Genomic DNA, 21,610 nt, shown 5'->3' on the forward strand with positions numbered 1-21,610 from the left:
TATGGCTACAGCTGTGCGGCACCTGGGCTGTAAAAAGAGGGGAGCTCGGGAACAGACAATTATTTCCAACGTGACTTGTGGTGTTGCTGATTTATGGTGGGCTGGAACCAGCAGCGTGAAATGAGGGTTGTTACAGAACTGTTTTTTATGATCAGGTGGTAGTACGTGTGCTTCTGCTGAAGGATGACATTCACAGGACTAGGACGTCTGAGAAATAGAAAACTCTCGTTTCAACCCCCTGTCAAGGAGTTTTTATTAGGAGATATGAAAACATGCAATTTGTGTCTTCCTAGTGGTTCCTGTGCCCTGGGAAAACTGAAGCTGGTCTTTGTAGCTTAAATCAATTAGGGGAAGGATGTAGGATGCCTTTTTTGTTTTAGGCACATATTTTTCACGGCTGCATTCCAGATAAGATGCTGTTCTGTCAGGGATTCTAATCACCTTTCAGCCATTTATGTAAAATACATGTCTCTGAAAGAGGTAATGAATGCGACATCCCTGAGGCTTGAAGACTGCTGGGATGTGAAGTGCAATTGTAACGAAGTGAGACATGGGCATTATTCTCCGGCATCAGTCCTTCCGCCACCACTGGCTTGGCTGCTGCATCGTGTGTCTCTGCAATGTGGGAGACAATGTATAGAATGTGCAAAGTCCAAATAAATTTGCCATACAAGACTTTGTAATAAGGTCACCTCTGATGTAAGGCTAGTATTTAATGGCCACCAGCTTCATTATAAATCTGCTTTCATGAGCGTCTGCTCTGCTTAAATGGTGAGTCTTGGGAAAGGTGAAAAGATTGATTTAAAACAGCCCTGTGAGGTGAGCAGGTGGGGAAGCGAAGGCAGCAAATGTGTCATGTCGAATTATGACATTTCAGGTGATCTACACATCACTGCCCATCTTTTGGATCTCAGCCCCTGCTCTAAATAGCTATTTAAGAACTTGGAACTGACAGCCAGAGCAGGAGCCAAGGCCTGCTGTAGGATGGGCAGCATCTCCCCGTCCCAGGCGAGCTGGCTCCAAAGGAGAGACAATACGCTGCAAGGACACGTGTCCGCTCCCTCACTGCTTCCAGCTGCCTGTGGACCCAGGCTGATACTGTTCCTTGCTAGGGATGCATCAGATGGTGAGCTGAAGCTGCACTTGTTCTTAGCCAGAAGATCACGAGAAGAAGTATTAATTCAAATTTTCCAGTCATCAATTTAATTCCCTGCCTGTACTGGAGAACATGCAGGTTCTTGCACGGACAGGTTAAGAAGAGAAGCAAAGCATCTGCCACCTTTATTTCTAACTGTAGAAATGGAGGTCAGCAGTTTACCAATGGGCATTGCTCAGAAAATATCTACCATATTATGTTTACCGAAAGTAGAACAACTGAAATATTCCCTTTTTATTAGCACTTCTTAACTGTTGAATGAAATGTAACACAGAGATAAAGGGAAGAGGCACATCACGGGCACAATACATTCTGAACCTGCTGCTCTCATCTAAAGAATCTAACACTTAAATATGTCAGTATTAGTAGTCTGCTGCTGTGTTTGCTGTTCTGAAAGAAATGAACTGAGCATGACTTACATAATTTCCAAAAAAATTAAACAGAAAATCTATATAATTATTGAAGCAATACAAAAAAAGGAAAATTGTAACAGCTTCCAAATCAGAGTGCGTCTGACAGTCCCCATTTCTTAGCTCTCTGAGTCTCGCAAAATTTTGTGTAACAGTCTGCTATTTTGAGAAACATTAGCTCTTGTCCCTCCCTTTTACAGTGTGCTAAATAGACTGTCTATCTTCTAACCCTGCAGATGACAAAATGCTCTCCTTCACCATAGTCCACACAGTGCTGGATGATTTCAGCCTTTTTGAGTAAATGACACACAACTCTCTAACTGCATGATTAGGCCCATAGATTACCAGATTACATCTATAAATCTTCACCATAGCTACCACTCGCTTGGCAGAAATACTGAAGTTTCATCATTCGTTCTATGTAGGAAACATGCTGTGAAATGCAACCTCAAAGGTCACTGGGATGGCATTTCCTTTTGTGGCCCTTAATAAACTTGCAGCTAATGCAGCAATTACCAAGCCCAATTACCTCTATGTCGGATTCAGATAATTTCTTTGCCAAAGTCTATATAGCTAGATTCCACTCTGTTAAAAAGTGAGGTAGATTCAGCTATTCGTACAATTGTCAGACATTTCTGAAAGAGGCTATTTGGGCAATAAGGGCCCATCTGAGTGAGGAAGTTGTGCCAACAGAATGGGGTATGTAAGTGGTACTAAAAAGATGTGTGCTAAAAAAAGGTGCACGGGCACTCTTATTTCAGTGCTAGTTTTATTTAAAATAACCTGTTCCTGTTCCACCTCACCGACATCCACATAAACTGAAATGGAAAACCCTGTCCAGCTTTTTATATACATGTATTTGCCAGTTTTGCGTATATATGCATATATAAAAACATAAGCTACTGTATCTGATGCAGTTCCTTAGCTTGTGAGCTGTAGTCAACATACTTAGCATTTATTTAAACATAGGGTTTGGAAATATTGTACAAACTAATACATTTCCTTTGTTAGGTAACAAAGGGGTTTAACAAGCTGCATAGCTTTCGTTATAACTGCATTTATACTATAGCTGCTAAACGCTAACTTGTGAGTTAGCGTTTAGGAAAGCTAGAAAAGGAACTGGGGTAATCTACTTATTTGGCAACAGTCCAGTACTGATACATGCTCTTCAAATCACAACATGTTTGACTGAAATGAAGCCAATGGAATAATTCTTTACGAAGAAAAAGAGCTAAACTGTAATATGTTAGAAGTGGCTGTATCATTATTACGAGATCCAGCTCTTTGTTCAGTTACAAAAGAAGAATTTTGATACCAAGTATAGGGGCGTTATTATCCCTTTTCCCTGCTCTCCATTTGGCTTTCCTTGGAGGGAATAATTGCTAGGGCTGCTTTCAAGACTGAACTACAGGTACCTGACATGCACCTGCCAGGAGTTCAGCTGAGTAGAATGAAATTCAACAGTGGTCCCTGTTTGCCTTGCCCTTGGAAAGTTTTGCTCCACTAACGGTAGGATTTTGCCTGGTTAGTTTTATCTTTGACAGGTCACTTTCCTCTTCATTTTATTTATACTTAATTGGCATTTAAAATTATGCCCGCTGATTTTAAATGTATTTCAGCTCTCACCAAAATTACTCTAGGTAATTCCTCTTTTTCTGGAGTAGCCAAAAGGAAATCACTAATTTGTGGATAGCCCAAAATTCCATCTTGTTTCTGTTTGTACAGTCATGCACAGCTATTACCAACAATAACGGTGACTTCGGATCTTATTTAGCATTGTCTTTATGTTTCCAGTTGTTGGAAGAGACAAATAGGTATCTCCTTTTTGTACAAGGGAACTTGGACCACCTATGTCCAAAATATCCTAAATGTAGTAACCCTTCAGTCATGCTACAAACATATGTGTTTGGGAAGAGTGCAGGAAAGTATTGAGTGTAGGCTAGCCAGTGCGGTAGGACAAGAGATGAGGTTTTGGAGATGTCTGGCTATGTTACTGGTTGAAAGGTTTTCTCATTGCTGCTCAGATGTTAGCTCTGTTTCGGACTTTGTGTTAGGATGTCTGTAGCTTTGGATCAGCATCTGCTTTGTCATTTAAGATGATGTAAGAAAAATGACATAAACATAAAGAAAAGCTTAAAAGGAGCTAATAAAATTATTAGATTAATAAAATATATAAACCTGAGAGGAAATCTATTATTCAAAGTCAACTGATTGTGCATGAGAAGAACTGCCAGCTTTAAGAAGGGAGGTAATGGATTATATGCGAGAGGAAACTTCTTGATGAGATGAGTGAAAACTGCTTTAGTAGATTAAGCTCTGTCAATAAAAATGTTCCAAGAAGAGATAGAACTGTGATAATCTGTAATAGGGTTGGAATAATACTCTTGCTGGCCTATGATTCAGCCCTGATTCTAGTGATTGTCTGATATGTCCCACAATCTTGCAATTAACCTGTCATTGTCACAAGTATCAGGAATAGAATATCCTCCTAAAATAAGGAAATTAAACTTCTAAGGCAAACTAGTCTTCTTACAGCAGGTAATTTCAGGAAGATAATTCGTGCACACAGCATAGTGTACTACTGGTAATCAGAATAACTCCTACAGATCATCTAAACATACTAACAAACACAATAAAAGAAAACAGCTTTTTCTGATCTCTGTAACATTTGTGGTCTCTCGGGATTTCCATCCATTTCAGCATACACATAAGCTTAGCCCAGTCTTCACATTCATGCTTCACAGTATAGAAAAACCATTCAATTATTTTCTTTCATACACTGAAAACTCCATCAGTCTTGTGGAAAGAAGTGGAAATGGAAATAGCCATTTTTTGTGCATGGTATTTAAGAGAGCTGTACGTTGGTGCCCTCTACACACACTCTAGAGAACTGCATTACTTTAGTTTGTCTGGTTTAAAATAAACTTGAAAATGGTATGTGATAGATTTAAATAATTAAACAGTATTTCAGGAGCTTAATGAAATGAATGAGCCATTGCAATAACAAAGAGTCACAGTTTATTAGATTTTAAAATGCTGTTTTCCCTGAGTAGAAGTGTCATAGATTCAGTATTATTATCATGAACAATTTACAACTTTTTCTCCAAAATGTCCTGTTTTCCCTAAAAAGAAGTGTCCTCCTTTCTAATACTATCTTACTCCTGTTAATTAAAGTTATTATTTAGAAACTGACAAATTCAGGAGTAGACCATTTTTTAAAAAAAAATAGGTAAACCATTTTTTTTTTTTAAGCTTTGGGACTGCACAGGAACCAAGAGCACAGCACATAGGTATTGCCTTGGCTAGCAAACCCTTCAGAGGAGGAACTGCCATCCCTGTCTGGCCGTAGGACACCAGTGAAGTAAGGAGGATGAGAGGAGGGTGAGACTGTAACTGGGCGCCAGAAGACTGGAAAGTAGAAATAAAAAGTGATTTACAGTTGAACCAATGCACGTGGACTTGACTTTAAACCGCCTTGCAGTCAGTAGTGGCTGTGACTTACTGGTGAGAACCCAGGTGACGAGGACTTAACAATAACAAACATTGTGTCCGATAATAAAATCAAAAAATGCATGTTTTTAACAAGACCCAATAGCCGACGGGAAATGAAGCAAATGATCAGTCAAGCCAAGAACTCCAACGATCCAGTTTACCAGCAAATCCCCTCTACGCTCCATATGCTGTAGAACAGACCCAAATCTGTTGCCTAGCCTCATCACCCTGTATGACAGCGGGATTGCACTGCTCATCATGGTTAGATGCACTCACTGCTGCATTCTGACACATTTTAAAGTGATGTTTGTTGTTGGAAAATTGTGCAGAGGCTTAAGTGTTCTATGAGGAGCCTAAATGGAGCCCCACTGTTTCTTTGTGTGCTCTCCCAGCTAACTGCACTGCTGACAGACAGCGCTATTAAGGAGTCATTAGCACCATCTCTGAAAGCTTGGCTTCTGCTGATAATAACAGGCTCTTCAATATTTTGAGCCTTTGTAAGAAAGAGGGCACCTAAATGAGAATAATGAGGTCATTCTATGACATGCCTGAGGATATGAAACCATGGGTAACTTTTTAGCCCGTTTGATATGTGAACACATTACATTCGACTGTGGCAGATTATTTCTAGCCTTCAGAAAAAAAAAAAAAAGCTTCTTTCATTAAATAGCACCATACAACATCAGGAACCCAATCAAAAGAAAACATATGTATGGACAGATACATGAAATAGAGCAAGGAGTTGAGATATGGTCAGAAAAGCAGCAAATTTTAACGGTTAGCAACATTTAAAAGGATTTATGATAAAAAGATTGCTTCCAATTCTGCATAATGTTTTCTGTTGCTGAATGAGACGCATGGACTATTTTGGCTTTGAAAAGATGAGCAAACTGCAATTTTAATTTTAGATCTGCTTCTTGTTTAGAGCATTTGCTGTTTTACTTAAAACTGGCTCACTTTCCTTTGCAAATGGGCCCAACATTTTACAGAAGGTTTTGCACCACGAGGCTTATTTCAACATTCTTCATGCAGTCGAGCAGCCTGGGTTTTGAGTGGGCCTGTGCTGTGGATCCTCTTCACATCACAGTCTCTTAGGTAGCACGTTGTTCTGCTTCCTACCTCTATTAGCCCACGAGTGAATGCTACAACCTACACAGGTCTAGGGACTAACATGGTTTAGTTTGTTGCTCAGTGTAGTGGCTTAGCACCCTCAAACTTTACAATAGCAGGAGGAAAAGTCTCCCTTTTTTTCTGGTTGTTCTCCAAGGCTGCTTCCAATGTTTCTGCGTACAGAGGTGGTGCTTGAGGAATTTTCCTGGGTGTGCAAGAGTGTCACACAGGTTTCAGGCTGTGAACAAAGGAAGCGTGCTGACCTGTAGCATTTTTTCTTGTTTTGGGAAAGATCAGTGAGCTTCACTAGACAAGATGCCTGTATGTGTGTCTAGTTTAGCTTCATTTTAATTGTATTTTCATTTTGTATTGTTTTTAGTGGTATCATATGTGTGCAGTTTAGGGAGATCTGCATAATACAACTTACTTCTTTGTATTTAGCTTCAGCTTCTGTATGTTCGTTTAATGGTAGAGCCTAAGCGCACAAGCAGAGCTGCTAGCAATTCAGTGCCGAGCTTTGTGAGCTCCCTCTTGCCCTGGGCACCCGCAGCCGGTTGACTATCAGGGAGCATGAGAAGTGCTCAAGATGCTGCCTGAGCTGGAAAGGACCTTCCCTTAACCAGCACCTGCAGTATCACCCTCACAGACCTTGAACCTGGCAAAAGGGGAAGGCCACAGTGCCCCTTCCTTGCAAACTACTGAAAACATATCGTTCATAAAGGCTTAAAGGAAAAGAGTGGTTGTGGGAGCTCCACTTACTGACAGGCAGTTTCTCTTTGTACCCATACAAGAGTTACCCTAGAGGGAAACAGACTTGGCAAGTTTGCTGCTGTTCCAGTTTCTCTCCCTTTAATTTCCATTTTCTTGGTCTTGGTTTTTAGAAGGGATTAACTCAGCAGTTCCATTTAGACTAGAAGGAAAGCTTTAATTCAAATTATTCAGAGACTTTACAGGCAGAGTGTGTTAAGCTTTTTGACTTCTTCTAGCTCTCAAGGTTATTTAAGGTTTTTTTTTAATTAAGAAAGATTAATGAGTGATTGCCCTTTTTTAGTGGATACTTTTAAGATTAAGCCTCTCCAATATAATAATTGGAGTAATACGCTCATGCCCTACCTGAAAGGCAATTACAAATACAGAGAACAGCATGTAGTGTTTGTTTTATAATCTTAATGTTTCATTAGATGTTTGCTGGTTATGAATTATCTATCAGCTCAAACATAACAGTTAATTCTGATTACCACTGTTGTTGAATCACTAGCAATCCACTTTGAATTTGAACAAAACACTATCCTGGAAGAACGAGAAGGTAGGAAAAGGGACTGCTTAGTGGTATCTTTTCAGTACATAAAATAAAATCTTTAAAATACACTATAGATTTTAAATACAGTAGTTTTTCATTAGTAGAAAAGCTGGAAAAGAAAAAATGGTTTCTCTGTGTTCTCTTCAAACAAGGGGTATAGACAGTGGCTGGGATGGCATAATCCTTTGCATCAGCCAGCTCAGCCCCTCTTGACTTCCCAAGTGGGCAGAAACAGGCTCCGAGAACTCTACCTGGTATATTTTAATGCATCTTTATCATAGTCATGATTTATACCTTGCAAAGTCAAAGCTGAGAAAGTAGTTCTGCTGTTCATTAAATTAATTGCATAAGCCATGATATTTAAATGTAACATGTATTAATTAAAGACTGTAAGATCTGTGCAGTTCTATTAAAAGCTAACAGATAATACAGACAGTGTAATTGCAGGAGGCAAGTTTGCCTTTCCAACATCAAGAGGTGGCTTAAGCTTTGCTCGTATTTTAGACATATTTCTTCATTATGCACTGGATTAACCTGCTACTGTATTTGGCTAGAAGGAGTAAGAGAGGACTCTCTGGGAGAGATTTCTAGCTACTTTAACTCTGTGCCTTCGTGTGCTGAACCTTTAAATTTCTACAGCATGTCCTGTTATATTTATTGTGTGTTTTTAGAGTCCAAGCTTTCAAAATTAGGTAATATAGGAATTTTAGGTTTCAACTTCAGGTCAATAATTTTTCTAATCCTTAAATTTACAGAGAAAATTCCAAAAAATATACTGAAAGATTCCAACGCTAAAAGCAAAATAAAAAGACAGCTGGTTGAATTGTTTTTTATCTCACAATCTTTGGATCAAATGCACAATTTTTTAAAGAATTTGACTTTGTAATACTGAGAACAATGAGAAAGTGCTTACATTATCAGAACTTGATCAGCAGAATCTGAAAAACTACATTTAAACTCTTTCATTTAAAGTTTTTGTTTGGTAGAACAAAGCAGTTGTTTGTTTCGAGTACAAAAATGCTATTGAGAAGAAAATCAAGCTGGTTTGGAATCTGCAAGTGTAGGAATTCTCCTCTGGATTCCATTATGTCTGAATCATCTTATTTTTTAAATGGCTACATAATTTGGATTACAACGTTTCTGAAGTTATGTAATGGGCAAGAGTCCTCTTGAAAAAAATCCCAATGCCAACTTGCTGTCATGTTATGACACTGCTGTCCATAAAAGGTAGTTATGAAAAGGAAGATAACCTGCCAATCATAAGGGTTTTTTTAAGCTATGACTTTTTCCATTGATTTTAGTATAACATATATTTGCCTTTCTAAAAGAAGGATTTTTTTCAAAGGAATTAAGTGTTCAATAATAATTCATGGTTTGTTTTTTTTCTCCTCTCTAGTGTTCATAATGGCTTCTGGGCTTTTGGTTTACCCTTTTGGTTTCAACTCTGCTACTGTGAAGAGATTCTGTGAGAATTCAGACATCTACTATGCAGGAGACTGCCAGATTGGATGGGGGTATATGCTGGCAATTGTTGGGGTCATGTTGTCGGTCTTTTTACCATTCTTTGCAAAATATGCACCAAAAGAGCACATATCTCCAACTCCAATACCTACTATTTTATAGTATTTTATTACTGTTTAAGAACAGAACATTCCTGTCTACAGGCAGAAATTATTATAGCACTTCCATTTAGCTGTATTGCTAAAGAGAAAAAAGGAGATGGGGAAGAGAAGGTCAGATTCACAAAGACCAAAAGTGCATTGATAGTCTTCCGTAAGTATGAGCAGCAAACACTCTGGAATTGGAATAAGATTAATCAGCAGCCTGTATACTGCTCTAAACATCTAGTGGCATAATGCCTTAGACAAAAAAAATCTGTTTATCCTCAAAACATCTGTCTACCTCCCAGTTTCTTTTGTGTCTCAAAATCATCTTTTAAAAGCTTCAATTCACTTTTTATAGATTATTAAATGTCAAAACTTTTATGAACCCAATAGTTTTAAAATCAATAATGATATTCTGTTACAATTATTTTGGTTACTGTAAAAGCACCTACTAGTAGCTACGGCCTAAAATTAAGCTTGATATCTAAAAATAATTCTATAAAAGAAAATGTTTCTTCTTAATCTGTATCTGTTCATAGTAACTGCATATTGTAAATTGTCGGCACCCTTTTTAATACTGATCTAGTCTTCAAGATTTACAGTCATCTTCATGAAGACTTGCATAAGACTTAAATTACTTTTTTCACAGACAGATTGCTCTAACCACTTCCAAAGTCTTCATGATGATTTAATAGTTTAACCGCAGGAAAAAAAAATGCTAAGAATTTGTTTTTGGTATTTCTTAAGTTATAATTTTAGGTGGACTTTTACAAAATTATTTGAACTATTACAACTGTAGATTTTGGGTTTTGCTGTTTGTTTTTTAAGACCAAAAAGAAAAATCTCTATTTACAAAAATGTTATGTGCCCGATGGCCTTTGTATGTAGTGATAATACAAGCCAGAATGAACTAGATTCTGATATTTCCATGATTATTAAAAGCCCATTATTGAAAAAATAAAAAGTGAAGTGAAATGCTACTGGACACGACTAAGAATCTGATGCTGTGTCAGAATTAGCAAATGGCCATATTTCATGAGTTTGTATGTGAAATTTGTGAAGTCTGATTTCCACAACAGCACCAAATTCATTACTATCAAGCATTGAAGTAAGTGCACTTGATTGCCTTAAGCAAAAGAAACATTGGGTTCTAATCTCACTCCACTGTTATGTTTTTCATTTAAAATAAAAATGGAATTAGAATTCTATTCTCATCTTTTATTTTCTATTATTTATTTAAAAATAAATAATCACGTAGATTATATTTAATTCAGAGCCGTACTTCTTAGTTTTGTATTTTGGCACAAACCAAGTGATCAAATTTATTATTCTTCACTTATCTGAGTCCAACTGATTCCTGAATTTCTTTTTTTTTTTCTTTTTTAATGGAAAATGTACATGAAGGGACAGAGACATGTTGAGGATGTATAAGAAAACACAAACAGATAGAACAATCACTGTGTTATTTGAGTACACGTCAATGACTTCTGCAGTCTTGTTTACATTCCTCACCCTTCTAAACTTCAATGGAACATTGCATTGTTTTCCAAAATAATTGTCTGTTGTTACATTTTCATGTACTCTAAAAGCAAATTCTGGACATAAACTTAGCAAGTTCCATCACTAATCTTTGAAAATAGAGATTTCCATGTAGAATTAAGTAAACTGAGAAAGAGAGGGAGAGTGCATGCTATGCGTGTTTTTGATCACAGTGACTGAGGAATTAAATCTTCCAAATATTTAACAAAATAGGTTGAAGGAATGCCTCTAAATTAAGAAGAATAAATTTCAGTCACTTCCGTGTAGTAATGTACTTTTCAGTAATGTCTTACACTTTTTTAAATGAATGGCTGAAAATGATAATTTTCATAAGAGTCAGAAAAGTGAGGAATAACAAACAACATGTAAAAAGAAAATCATCACCATGAAGTAGAGAGACAGAGATGCAGGCTTTTCTTTCCTAACCAACCTGTGCCTTTACACTAGAACCATTATACAAGACAGGATCAATATGGTTAAAAAAAAAAACCACCAACAAAGGAGAAATGTTGAGTAGTGTGTATAAACTGTATTACCTAGGGTTTTTTCTGTTTTGTGTAATGTTTACGACTGTTCACTTAATGTTTCACTAGAAAAAGTGATTTGTTAGTGTAAACTAGAAAACTTTTTGCAAAGATCTAAACACTTACTGAAAGTAACATTTTTTTAGCATTTCGTTAACAGCCATAACATACAGCAAATGACCTGTTCCTGTCATTACTTATTAACATAGCTTTCACATGTGCAGAACTGGAACCATCAATCATTCAACTGAAATCAGTGGGACTACAACATTTGTGTGATGATTACACGCACAGATGCTTGCAGGTCTGGTCCCATAGTTCAAGCTTCCTTTGCAGTTTTAAATTACTGTTACAGTGGAGTCTTACAATTTAGAGCACTGCTGTACCAAATCCTTTACTTCTTAAAACTCAGCTTCTGTTGTGAACATCGTTAAACTCTACGTCCTATAATATTATGCACCTTTTATGAGTTAAGCTAATTCTTCCATTTGGAACTTCCTTTAATATTTTATAATATATAAAGGAAATCAAATATATGTATATGACCTCTACAACTGGATAGACAAAACTCTCCTTGATACATCAACGCTCAGAACCACCTTAGCACAGAAGGTAGAGATGATAATGCAAGCAATTCTTACAACAGTTAGTAAAACACATACTTTAAATCCTTAACTGGAACATTAAGGAGGGTGTTGCTAACCATACACGTGCTAACACTGACAGATCACTTTTTAAAATAAAGATTGTCTGCGCGTTAAACTCTGTAAAAGCGTTTTCCTGTTCAAGTCAAACAATTTACTGGACCAGGTTCAAGTTTTATTCTAAATATATAATTTTTTAAGTGTAACTAAAAGCTGTATTTTCCATTAATGTGTTTCTGCGTTGAATAGCTGGCTCCTTTTTAGAATATTAACTGTTTTCTGTATTTGACTTGTTGGATACAATATTTCAATTATTTTAAATGTGAAATTTCCAATTGCCAACACTGTATAATAAAATTTTAAAAAAGAATACACTGTTCACTATTTTCTTGACATCTCTTGTTTTACAATTCCCAACAGATGTGATACAAAGCTTTTGAAGTAGGGGAACTAGCTAAGGGGAAAAGGAAATAGAAACAGCAAGGAATAATCTATGAAAGTTAATGTTTGAAGGCAAAACCACAAACATGTACATGGTCCATCCCTCATGAAAGACGTTTCTGTGGCAAAGGCGAGGAAGTTCTGTGTGCAAATAATTATTTCTCTCCAACTTCCTCTGTGTCCTTGAGCAATCTTCCTACAGCTTCAGGGTCTGTTGCTATTTTATACAGGTGTTATACTGATTATTTATTTTTTAAAAACCATGAATCAGATAACATATCAACAGGAAACATATGAATACCTGATACATACAGCTGCATCCTGTGAAATCTTTCTGTAGTATCTATTATGTTCATTTCTAGAAAAGATTTTACACGTGTTCTTGTAATCCAGCAAAGCAAGGGGAACCTGTTAGTTGGAACTGGAGTAAGGACTACCTTCTTACTTTCTACCAAAGCAGCATTAATGCAATAGGCAGAGCCAAAGAGAACATTGTTGACATTTGTTAGCTATTAAACTTTGACCAAATACTCCTCAAAAGAACTATATAGTCAATGTTTTGAAATAAGTATTGAAGGAATTTCTAAAAATTGAAGATAATGAAAAGCAATGGCAATCTGAATTAGTATCGATGATCTTTTTCTAAGACACTTGAGCTACTGCAAAACCTAAACATTTTAATTCAGAATTTCTCCAGTAAAATCTATACTAAGTAACTAAACCCTGTTATTGTATATACAACTAGGAAAGATAAACTAGGAAATTAATGGTGGAAACAACATTGTTGCTAACATTTGTTGGATAACACAGCATAGTGATATTTTCAATTATTTAATCATATATTTGGTAAATGCTTTAGGATGTCCAGCCTTTCTGTGTAATGATGAGTGAAAATCAGTTTTGGACAACCGTTTCAATGGTTTTAAATTTCATTCATGGCTTTTACATATGCTGTCATCTCAGCATCTGCAATTTTAACAAATTCTTTGAAAGTGTTTTGTTCTTGAATAGTTGCTGGTCTTACAGAGACACACTTGAAGATGTTCCTTTTTGCGTCATAGTTTCCCATGCACCTGTGCACTCGACCTCTAATTAGTCTTGGAAGCTCCCGGTCCTTCATCAAAAGCATAATAAAAAAATAAAAAATTATATCACCTAACATAAAAGCTTTCAAAATATCTGCTTATTAGTTATTAATGGATTTCTGAAGACTACATCAAATAGAGAAGGAATTTACATCAGCTTTTTTGCTATTATCAACTACTTAGAAGAGGAACTGAAAGTCCCACCTCTTTTGCTGAAACTGAAGTCTGAGGATGCCTAAAGAGTGACTGAATTATTGCTCTAGACCAGCTTGGGAACAATATCGTACAAGCATAGAGCTTTGCTTTTGGCACAGTAATTTTCTGTCTTATCAGAACATATTATTAGCTTCGTAAAAGGGATTATAGCTAGTGGTGTCAGTGTTATGTATGTACACAGCAATACTTACAATTTCATAAAATACACAAGGCAGAATCTCCCTTCCATCTCTCAGAAGAAAGTTCTTTGCCCCATATGCTCCAGGTGTCACTGCAGAATCAAGTGTGCCTATACCATTTAGCAAAAATAAATCACAATGAATAAAACACCAGAGCAGTACAAAGTATGATCTACAAAGATACCAAGACAACATTTACTACACAGGAGCACTAAGATACATCAAATCACCATCAGCTTTCTGTGAGAACTTATGCTGACAGCACTGGAAGTTCGAATATAAATTCTGGGCTTTACATAGTCTTTGAACAGTGAAATTGTATATGATGTCTCTCTAAACTGAGTGACCAAATGTGGTTTCCATAACTGTCACTGTAAACAGGTTATTCCCTTGTTAAGCAGAGCATGACACAATTCTCTAAGTTTTATTGACATTCATATGCAAATCAAATATTTGCAACCTTGTCAGAATAGTGTTCTGAGATGCCACTGTATATTCTTATTCACCTTGATTTAAAGTTAAATTATTTCAGTCTTTTGTTGTGTTAATTTCTCAGATAGCATCAATTAAAACACAAAGTGAAACACACTAAAAGTCATCTATGTTTAGAAGAACTCCAGACTTGAATTTATTCCCAGATTAATTGCATTAAAAATTACTGTAAAACTGTACCTCCCTATAGAAGTTTTGTGTTAAATAGGAAGAAAATATTAACACATTATAAAAAACAAGGAAATAAAAGAAACAGGACAGAAAGAGCTTAAATATTGGTGAAGAACTGTATTATTCATTTTGTACCTACTTTAGTCATATCTGATAGCTGAATGGATCTCCCAGCAGGAAAACTCGATACTGCTCATGCCAGTATTTTGTGGTTTTAAGTATTTCAGTATATTGTTCCTAGAGTTAATAACATTTTCTCTTGGCTGTTGTCCTACCATTATTATCAGTTACAGCGCAAACTATCCTGCTTACCTAAAACTTCAAATAATAGTGGAGTTTTACACGCATATTGACTCCAGTGCCTCACACTTTCAATGACTGCAGATATGATTCGCAAAGAATTCCTTTTTTCTTTAAGTTTTAATTGAGGTGATGAAACTTCCTTTCAGAGGAAGATGAAAACTCAAGTTAGAGATACACACTCACACAATTTTAAAAGGCACAGACATTTATATATTAACTACCCAATATTTACATTAAAATTAGAGTATTTGTTCAGACTATACAAACAACTCCCTGACAATTTACATGATCATGCTGAGGATTGTAGGTTATTATAGTATGAAAATCTCATTTCTACATCTTCAGAAACTTAACGGTTTACTAAGGCAGCCAGGACTGATGAAAGCCTCATCTTTCCACAATATTCTGCTTCTTTACTGTTTTCTTCATTGTATCTTCCTACTAACTCTCTCTGTAAGTTTACCTGGCTTTTGTCTTCTGGAACGCAATCAACTTGTTTTTTGTTCATTTTATTTTTCTGAATATCGTGGTTAAACTTGTATGCCAGACTATGATCCTGCAGACTTTTTGAAACAATGTTAGCTTTCACTGGCCATTGTGCTTTAGGTGTAAATGTTTGGCTGGTTGCTGTTGTTTTGATATGCTGAGGTGAATTACGGTTATCAGGGGTTTTTTGCTGCTGGATAGTTTTCAAACTATTTGAAGGGCTCTTGAACTTTTGAATAATTCCAGATCTTGAATCTGTTGTGTTACTTAAAGGAGTATACTCTTTTCTGTTCCAAGCTTTAGTACTGGGAGTCTTCTCTTCTGCCCTGCAGTACAACAGAGGACATATTTCAGTATTACCATATCTATTCTGAATACTCAGATATGTAATTAAAGCATAGAGAAGCAATCTTGTTGTTTTAGCTCTAAAAATATCTGTTAAATATTCACACTCAAAGCACTTGAGTATACACTTAAATTTATCCATAGACTGGGCAGTGATCACACATGTGCTTAAATCCAGCTACATTCCATAGGCCTTTAAAAGCTTGCTTAATTAATGTCCTGCCCTGTGTAAGGGATCCTTCCTAAGATCTTTTCCATAACTCTAAAATAAAATAAGCAAAGTTTCTTCTGACAGTGATATTTCTGAATGCTTCTACCACCGTCACTGAAGAAATCATTTTACAACACTCTCGTGCTGACCTTACTATTTCTAACACCCTTCATTTTATAAAGGCAGCTCAGAAATTCCTTCCACCTCCATTCTTTTTTGCCTTTGAAGGCACTCGTCTGAAACATTCACTCATTTTTGCCATTGGAAAGGAACAGGAGGAAGGGAAAGGAGAAAAAGGACAATTACAACACTGATGGAAGTTTTCCTCTCTAGGTGTCTAAATCTGTAAGCTTTTCCTTGGTGTATAAAAGCACAGAGTCCACAATTATATTCAGTTTTGAGTCAATATTTCGATATACAATTGCCCTAATGTACACTGATAGAAACTTATTTGGATAAATTTGCTTTGAAAGTGGGCAAAACTTCAAGTAAATGAGAATCTCAAAAAATTACATCTAAGACCAGCAAAATTAAATCAACTTTTGTGGCAAGACTGAATTTTAGGCCTGATAAGGCTAGATATCAGGTCTAATTAATAGGCCTCATTAGGTACACTTGAAAACCCACATTTCAGTGGGTTTTGGCTCATAAGCACAAGGGAATTGTGATCAGTGATGATCTGAGTATTAAAAGGGTCTCTCTGAATGCTACAAGATTATGGAAAACTTAAAATATATTTTCACATGAGAATAATTTTGGTTAAGGAAGGACAATAAAGACTTCATCAACCTGCAGGCATACAAGTTTCTTCCAGCATTTGCTAAATTAGAATTTGATGCATTTGGTGGTTTCCTAAGGGAACGAGCCATCTGATGTTCTGTTTGTCTTTCAAAAATAAGTTTAAAGTATCAGTGACATAGTAGCAGCTTTATTGTAAGACAGACACATGGATCATAGTTTGTGAAACAATCAGATAGTACCCCAATATAAATCAATAAACAACAAATAACCTGCTTTTACATACCCATAGTTTGCAGCTTTCTGTATTTCAGCCACTTCTGGGTTCGCAGTTCCCCAGCCTAATTCTCAAAAGATAAAAGATTGAATATGGATACAATCTGGAAAGATTGAAAGGTAATAGATCTACTTAGCACTCCTACTCTTTATCTGCCTAATGTTCCACAAATAGTCTCATACGGGAAGGACTGAGGAAAAAAAAAAAGGGAACGTGATCCTTTGATATCTTTAATTATAAGGCAACTTCTAACAAGTAGGTTGCTTCTCTAGAAGCGGTTGACTTACATTAGGCTTATTGGCACAGAGACTTTTACTTTAAGTAAACTTTTTAACTTTATTATAAGTAAGATATAATGAAAGTACTAAAGGCAGAATTCTGCATCATTCTTTCCAAGGACAATTTGAAGAACAGAAGCTCTCTTCTGAATTATAAGAAAGACATCTTATAAATGTTTCTTCTTGTAACACAGGACTTGAATGTTGATTGAAATCAACTGAAAACAAAAGGTCAGAGTTTCGAGAGACTCTATTTAAATGCCAGTGCTACTTCATTCTCTAACACACAAAGAGTCAAACTCCCTTTAGGCACAAAGTATAAAAAGCTCAATTGTATAGAGAAGAAAGAAATTTCCTGGAGGACGTTTTTTACATAATGAACTTTTCAGAAATAAACATAAAGGATGTATATAGTTCTTGATAAAGACAATGTCTAGTTTAATAAAATACCATCATAATGGTAACATTTAATTGGATTTAGAGCCATTAAAAAAAAAAAAAACAAACGTATTTACCAAATGGTGTGGGAGAAAAGTCATAAGTACAAGCCCCAGAACTGGTACTTGGCTCATTTTTAGGTGGATTTGAAGTGAGGGGCTCTCTCTTTCGTTTTTTCTGGTTGAATAGAGGTACAGGCAGACAACCTGAAATTAAAATTCAAATAATAATACTATACAAATAGTAAAAGGATACACAATGTACATTATAACTATGTAAACAAAATTACTTAACTGTTATGTATATAAGCATAATGAGGTATGAACTGTAAAGCATAAAAGAACGGATGGTACCTGCTGTGCTGCGAGTTGAAGTGTCAGCTAGATTCCTTTGCATTTCTTTGCTTTATCTTAATAAGCAACAGTGTATTGATTACTCCAGATCTGCTATATGGAAGTTAGATAAGCAGACAAAGTAAACTAACTCATGTAGTAAACACATCAAATTTCATGTGATTTTATGTCAGTTTCTCTTAACTCTCTGTATACCCAGTGACATGCATCATTTCAAAGACAAGCCTAACACACGCGAGGAGTTGTACTGAATTTAGAAGATCCACAGGTACAAAAGTGACGTGCAATTGCTCTTTGTAGATTAATGGCCCAAATGGCTACGTTACTGAAGTAAAAGTCATATTAGATACTTTTTAAAGTGGTTTAAAAATACGGAATTGAATCCCAAATTTAAAAGGACATATACATTTGAATACAAAGACTTTTAATTTCTGAAAATAGAATACTAATAGAAAAGGCATATTTATACATTGCTGCAAAGTGTGATGGCAAGGTACGTGGCTTTGAATAAAAAGCTGATGTAACTATTCTGTGAAAAATAGCATCATGCTTCAAAAAATAAACTTTTCTCTACTTTAGGGTACAGACCTAAAACTTTTAGCCAATTACTTCATACAAAAAAATACCTTACTCATAAAAAATATCGTTATTATTAATCAAATATTATGAAAAGAAACATATATTACCATATAGGGTACAGGTGTTTTGCCATATTTGCTTTCTGATTAAACTACTTTATAGTAAATGTCTGTGTATTACTGTATACATTGAGGATACTGCACAGACTATTGTGGAGCATTAGTTGCTGTACGTCAAAGTTAGTCACAGGTGCACATTGCTTTCAGTGGCATATGAGTCAAACCACTTACTTGTGTGTGTAAATAAGACATTATCCCTACATTGATTTTGATTTGATAGTTAACCATATGCAGCTATTAAACATATTGATAAGAATGGAGCACAAGTACCTACCACAGCTAGACTAATAGACCAATTTACTCTTTATTTCTGTGAGATACATCAATTACATGCGTGACAACACTAGAGCAGCCTCCAGCTCACTGCTGTTACACAGTTTAAACTATATTGCCAGCACTTCAAAGCCTAATGGTCACCAGTAAGTGACACACTTGTAAAATATAACCCAATAAACTTGACATTTCAGTTTATGAAGCCAGTTTTGGTGTTGCATAGGATTTTAGACTATCATTTTGCTTTCCGCCCTCTCTTGAAAATGAGCAAACCAAAACCCAGAGCTAAAGCTGTGGAAAAAAATAAGCTAAGGAGAGAGAACAGGAGATACCAGGCTCAGCCTCCACAGTGCTTCACACAGCAGCAGCAGCACCGGTTCCAGGCTAAAGGAAACGCCTCGCTGGAGTCTGAAGGAGAGGGCTGAGGTAAAGCCCGCCAAAAATAACGGACCGAAGAGCCGCGCTCTCGCGCCTGCGGGAGAGAGAAAAGGGCGGGAAGGAGCTGGCCGCCCTCTCCCTTCAAAGGCGGCAGCGCAGCAGTTACTGCGGGAGGGCGGCAGTCAGGGAGCGCTGGCAGCGGGCTGGGTGGAAACTGCCGGTCCTGAGGTGAGCGGCTCGCAGGAACGATTAAATCGGTTCCCTGGAGGATTTAATTAATTATCGCTGAACTCGTGGAGCTGGCCCACGTGCTGTCATGTTCACCACTTAGAGAACCCGGGGACAGGAGCTGAATCCCCGCACGTGTGAACACAAACAGGATACAAATAAAACTCGCTGCACTCTTCAGGCTCTTCACGTCAGCCACTGTCCCGGGTTTTACACACGGCTGCTCTCAACCGTGTGACTGCTGACTGGTTTCTGTGGAAAATCTCAGCCCTCGGCAGGATTGGAGCCTGTCGTTTTCTGCAATCACCATTTTTTATACATACATCTTTGTAGCTTTGATAGCTAGACTTTATTTCATTTACATTTTATTATTGTATATGTTTCTCAGCTCATGGCACGTGTTCTAGATGCACTATACTACAGATACTTGTATGTAGCACATAAAACCAACCTGAATCCTTAATAAACTAAATATGATGCTGTGTAGTTTTTTGAAGTGTGTAAGCATTGGCAAACATAGGAATAAGGGATTGGTCCCAGGGTTTAATTCAGAGGAGTGAAATCTTAAAATGTCTGCATTTATGCCGCAAATTCACAGGTGCTTATAATGTCCTGGGAGACCGGGAGTTAAATGCTGTTTGGAAGTTAACTTGCTCTAAGAGTATAAAAGAAGGCTCGGGGTTTAGTTCCTAAACTGGTGTTTGGAAATGTACTGTCTCTGTCCTAAGAAAGCTCTTCTTAGGAGACAAACTTCCTGCATGTTAAATAAGGTAAGTGCACCAACGATCTCCGTATTTCATTCAGCGTTTTGCAAGGAAATCTAACCATTACAGTACCCCCAGCAATACAGGATAAACTATATGTACTAGAACTGTGTATTTGCGTTTTGCTGTTTACTCCTCAAACTGCTGTGGTGTTTAAATTCAGGAAACCAAGATTCAGACCGTGAGTCATTTTTTTTCAGGCAGCGTGTAAAGAGCAGTTTTGGCACCATCGCTAAAGCTACTGGGGTCAAAGGACAGTACAGACTGTCCAGTGCTGTAAAATACAACTTTACTGCTTTGTTTAATAAATTACTTACTATGATTAAAGATCTGACAGCTTCTGACTACAGCAGTAATACAGCTAAGTGCCTAAGTAAACAGTCTCTCTGTGTTAACTCGCTGTAAGGTTCAGCAAAGCTGTATGCATAAGCTGAAACATCAAGAGCAACTTTTGTAGGAAATATATTCCTGGAATAATTTGTCTAGATAAATCCTATGTTTAGCTTCCTTTTTGTAGACCTACGGTCTAGCAGCCCGGGTTATAAAGCCTCTCCCAAGCACTAGCCAAATATTCTGTAAGTCATTAGGGTATAATCATTTTTGAATTGTTCAATAAACATTCTTTATTCCCTTGCAATGTAACTTTTTTCATATTTATATCACGTGTCAGATACTAATTGCAAATACTTCTGTCGTTTGCAGCAGTAAGACTTATTTTCTCTTATTAAGACCTTTTATTCTAAATGTTTTGATCCTCATGACGGAAGTTATGGCTGCTGTTTGGCTTAAGTTTCAGAAGCCTGTCTGAATGCTTTTGGCAATGGAAGAAGTCAAGTTGTTGACTAAGGTTTTTTTCAGGGGCAGAACACAACAATTGTCCCATTGTGGTCTATGTCTGTCTCCTTTTTAATAAGAGATTGCAGAAGTTAGAAGGGTTGTCACTGACGAAATTGTTCAGTGTGTTAGAGGTCTCTGTTAGCAGATCTGAGGCAGAACTAGAGCCAAGAATACTAGGTAAGTCAGTTTGAATAAACTGCACTTTAATTTTAGCTAGTGTTCCTTGTAATCACTGTTCTTCAGATATTATAAAACAAAAAAGGTCATACAAGCGACAACATGCTTTGAGGAACTCAGCTGTTCTTGTTGTTTTAGATGAAAGAACTTAATGTTTCAGCATTATGTGTTGATCTAGAGCCAAGATATGATTCATATTTTACTGTTTTTGCTCACTTTAACTAATTCTGCCCTTGCATAATGTTCATGTAACTTCAGACATACATGAATATACTTGTTAAACCTAGTTGGCAATGCAAAACTGTCAGAGATATTAAAGTGCATTATTAAAGTTTACATTAGAGAAGTCTTCTCATGCTGTCATTAGTACAAGATTTATCTATATATAATAAATTAACAGAGATTGCCTGGAAAAGTTAACTTTTGATCTGTGTAACAGTACCATTAACAGACTTGGAGATAT

General features: G+C 36.6%; 2 protein-coding genes across 2 annotated transcripts in view; one reads left to right on the forward strand and one right to left on the reverse strand.

The window, feature by feature from the left end:
* The window catches only part of TMEM211 (transmembrane protein 211), a 49,337-nt gene extending 40,167 nt beyond the window's left edge, over positions 1–9,170 (forward strand). Inside the window, exon 2 of the mRNA XM_010083691.1 lies at positions 8,865–9,170. Within this exon, the coding sequence (XP_010081993.1) occupies positions 8,865–9,091 (227 nt within the window). The 3' untranslated portion in view covers positions 9,092–9,170. The remainder of the gene's footprint in view (positions 1–8,864) is intronic.
* A 3,972-nt stretch (positions 9,171–13,142) lies between these two features.
* Positions 13,143–17,835, reverse strand: SPATA22 (spermatogenesis associated 22). Its single transcript, XM_010083692.1, has 7 exons — positions 17,793–17,835; positions 17,517–17,645; positions 16,733–16,787; positions 15,130–15,457; positions 14,676–14,805; positions 13,713–13,810; positions 13,143–13,334 (listed from the first exon to the last, which is right to left on the reverse strand). The coding sequence occupies exons 1-7, from the start codon at positions 17,833–17,835 to the stop codon at positions 13,143–13,145; spliced, it is 975 nt and encodes a 324-aa protein (XP_010081994.1).
* Between the last annotated feature and the right edge of the window lie 3,775 nt (positions 17,836–21,610).

This window comes from Pterocles gutturalis, unplaced genomic scaffold (assembly GCF_000699245.1).
Source record: "Pterocles gutturalis isolate BGI_N339 unplaced genomic scaffold, ASM69924v1 scaffold4260, whole genome shotgun sequence".
In the NCBI taxonomy this organism is placed as follows: domain Eukaryota; kingdom Metazoa; phylum Chordata; class Aves; order Pterocliformes; family Pteroclidae; genus Pterocles; species Pterocles gutturalis.